Source organism: Sycon ciliatum, chromosome 10 (assembly GCF_964019385.1).
Source record: "Sycon ciliatum chromosome 10, ocSycCili1.1, whole genome shotgun sequence".
In the NCBI taxonomy this organism is placed as follows: Eukaryota; Metazoa; Porifera; class Calcarea; order Leucosolenida; family Sycettidae; genus Sycon; species Sycon ciliatum.
In genome coordinates this window covers 26,955,006-26,958,887 of record NC_088652.1, presented here as the reverse complement: position 1 = coordinate 26,958,887, position 3,882 = coordinate 26,955,006, and the positions used below count along the sequence as shown (strand labels likewise).

Here is a 3,882-nt window from a genome sequence, read left to right as displayed (position 1 = left end):
GGATGCAAGGAACGTGCAAGACATTTCCTGTTTTAATTGTGCTTTTTGTACATAGTGTGGAACTCACGATATTCATTTCTCTTGTATCTTTCTTAACACTTAGCTCCACCGACATTGTCAACAGTTATAACGTGACGAGTTAGCAAGAGCACCATATCTATGCTTAGAACAGGGCGTAAATTAATCGATTGTGTAACAGATTCCCGTTACTCCCTAGACCATATCACAGGAGACCATATCAACCATGAATCTGTTCAAAGCAGACACTTTGTGTTTTTCGATTCTAACAACAAAGTGTCTCAGATTGCATCACCTCTTGTCACGTGTTGCAGATACCACACGAAGCTTGGCTGATCCCAGGTCAAGCGTTAAGGTGAAGAAAAATATGGAAATAGAGATAGTGTGCGTGTGTTTGTGTATGGGGAGTGGGTGTTTGTTTGTGTGAGTGTGCATGTGTGTGTTACCGGGCGCGAGCTCATGAGGTGAAAAGATCATGATGTGTCACTTAAATGTAAGGATCGGCTCGGATAGAGAATCAATTATAAATTTATAGGAAATAAAAAGGACCAAGGAACTACTATTTACGCTTTAACGTCGGTCAACGTCGGTAAATGTCGTGCAAATTTATCGCATGAGCTGATTGTTTTAAAGTATTTGGTCGAGATAATTATAGAGCAGCTCGTTAATGTATTGGCCTAGAAATAGACATCAACGTGACAAATTATCTCAAAGTGTTCATGTACTTATTCGGGAAACACAGCTGCTACTGATTACAGTACTAACCTCCTAGCATGAGTTGTTTCTGCTCTATGGATTATTGGTATTGAATTCGGATACTTTACCCTACATGGCAAGAGAATTCCGTTTGGAAGAATTGTTGAAGTAAGTGAATCATGGATGATTGTGACTGGACTTCGGATGGAAGTGCCGACTCTGATACACTCTCACCACTTCCACCATTAGTGATATGGACCAGCAGAAGGTCAACTGGGTATCCCCCACAGCGAAATATACCATTTTACGGTACGACTTACACGGCTCATCACCACGCAAACCCCAATAGCGGTAACCCAGAGACGACCTCAGAAGGCTCCTTTGCGAATTATGCACTTCAGCATTCCTCATTCACCACTTCGAACACACCTACATCTACCTCCAGAGTGTTCCAAGATCATCCTTGGCTGGACACTGCAGCAGACATCTTCAGGCCACCTCAACCAGAGTTCCAGAGGAACAAGGATACACGCGCTAATGATCCTTTAACAGCAACTGACGATAACCCATGCTCTAATCCCATGACATCAGCAATGGACAATGGCCAAAGATCGCAAAGCAACCGTAACCAAACTGCTAACCATCCCGTTTCTGTTTCAGATCACTACACAGGCCACGCACACGTTGGGTATGAGTCGGAAGATAGCGAATACTCAGGCAAATCTGCCGATACTGGGGAGAGACCATACAAGTGTAAAGAATGTGGCAAAGAATTCACAAAACGATCAAATCTCACAAATCATCAACGCATCCATACTGGAGAAAAACCCTTCAAGTGTACCGTTTGTGACAAAGCATTTAGGACTCCGTCAAATCTTTCAAATCATAAACGCATCCATACTGGATGGAAACCCTTCAAATGTAACGTTTGTGGCGAATCATTCAGGACTACTGCACATCTTGCAGGTCATCAACGCATCCATACCGGTGAGAAACCATTCCAGTGTCAAGTATGTAATAAGGCATTCAGACAAATATCACATCTCACACGTCATGAACGCCTCCATTCTGGAACGACACCATTTTCGTGTAAAGTATGTGGAAAGTCTTTCTCTCGGAAATCCAATCTAATAGCACACGAACGAATCCATCCCTGAGAGGAACTTATCAGCGACTGTGACAAGTCTTTCAATATTAAAAAAAACACCTGGAAGACCATGCAAAAAACACCGTTAAACAAAAGGCTTCTTTCCCATATTATGGAAAATGTTCATTATAAGTGCGTTTTTGAAATGCAAGCAGCCCAATCTGAACTACAAGCAAAACTCACTACTTACATGCTGACTTCCATATGAAGCATCACAAACATTATCATTATCATTGTTTTAGAGTTGATATACTGTACAGTTTCTAGCCATGTTACACAATGCACTTCGTACACGTATTTCCATATCTAAAATTCGCAAAAAAAAAAAGTTGAGCTGATCATGTGGCTCGTGTTTTATAAAATCAGTACGTTTTCGCGCATTTTTACTCTTCTGCACGCATGCTAGGTATGAATCCTTTTCCTCAGAAGAGACGCTGTGCTGTTTTGAAGTTGGCACATAATGCTAAATATGTGAGATAGTTTATACCTGTATGTACATGTCTACCTCTGGTCTCATTTGTATAGACCCGTTCAAGTACCCGTCAAAACATTTAAAATCTTCTAATAAAAAGATTATCTCAATGTTCATTTGCTCGAGGGAAATGTGGAAAGGGGAAAATGACTGTGACCACCAAGACTCCAATTTGATACAATCGATTATGCCCAGCCATACTCTACCACTAATCACTCTACCACTACTAGTCATCCAAGCAGCGACTGCTCAACATTTTCCTCAGACTTAGAAACTCTCGCTTCCTGTGAATCCACAAAATCTAGTGGGATGCAAGGAACGTACATGACGTTTAGGGTTCAAATGTGGTGTTTTCACATCGTGCGGCACTCAGGATATTCATGATACAAGTGCACGACGACGAAGGTTGACCCTTCGTTCAGTGGCTTCTCAACTTTGGTTACGTAATCTTGTTACAAGTACCTTTTTGCATTTCCTTTTGTGGTTGTATTGCACCTGTACCATAATATTATGTGGCATTTCTAACACCTCAGGATATGCATTCCGCTTATATCAGATTCTTTCTTAAAATTTAGCTCCACCTAAATTGTCAACAGTTATAATGTGTCGAGGTAGCAAGAAGACCATACCAATGCTTAGAACTGGGCATAGTGTACTAGATCATACATAACATATAATCAGCACTGCCTATATTATCATAATACTCATAAAAAGGACACACTTCAGGCTCATTACAAACATCTTGAACGTTTTTTCCTCACAATTATACTTTCAAGCCTTCTCGTCAGGTGAAATACAGGCAAGGGAAAGGAACAGGAACAGTGGGTTAAATGCAGTAAGAAGGTGGTAAAACAGGGCACAAAAAGAAGATAGCTAAAGTAAACAGCAAAATTTGCAATAATTAGACAAAAATGCAATTGAGAGAAAACTCAATACGCGTGACATATAGTGCGACAACAAGAGACAACCACTGGACATACATGTAACTAACGAGGTTTTGACGACCTACCTAACAGCCTAAGTATTTCACCGGACGAGAAGGCTTAAAAGTATACTTGTGAAGACAAAAACCTTCCAGATGTTTGCAATGAGCCTGAAGTGTGTCCTTTTCATGAGTATTATCGCATTTTTGTCTCAGAGGAAACTGTTTACCTATATTATCAATTATCACAAGAGCCGATATAAACCATGTATCTATTCATATCAGACACTTTGTTGTAATATTCGAACAGCAAAGTGTCTTTGATTGCATCACCTCTTGTCAGGTGTTGCAGAGTCAGCATGAAGCTTGGGTGATCCCATGTCTCGCGCTAAGGTGAAGACAAATATGGAAATAGATAGATTGTGCATGTGTGTTTGCGTTTGTGTTGGGGTGTGAGTGTGTATGTGTGTGTTTCCGCGCGTGAGCTCATGATGTGAAACTATTAAAATGTGTCAGTTAAATGTAGCTCAAACTAGAATTCAAAGGTATCCTGGAAGAAGTAGCACCTTCCGCGGTTTTAGTGAAAAGTTGACCCGTCACTGCCATCCGAAGCACAGGAGGAGCACG

The 3,882-nt window shown here is 40.9% G+C and overlaps 1 protein-coding gene across 1 annotated transcript; it reads left to right on the top strand.

Annotated features, from left to right (window-relative positions):
• The first annotated feature begins 794 nt into the window (after positions 1-794).
• Positions 795-2,261, top strand: LOC135825859 (zinc finger protein 32-like). Its single transcript, XM_065338494.1, has one exon. It carries the CDS (start codon positions 894-896, stop codon positions 1,869-1,871), a length of 978 nt encoding a protein of 325 aa, XP_065194566.1. The 5' UTR covers positions 795-893; the 3' UTR covers positions 1,872-2,261.
• The last annotated feature ends 1,621 nt before the right edge of the window (positions 2,262-3,882 follow it).

Excerpts from the sequence above, each read along its gene's own strand:
- LOC135825859 (XM_065338494.1), top strand. The coding sequence starts at position 894 with ATGGATGATTGTGACTGGACTTCGGATGGAAGTGCCGACTCTGATACA.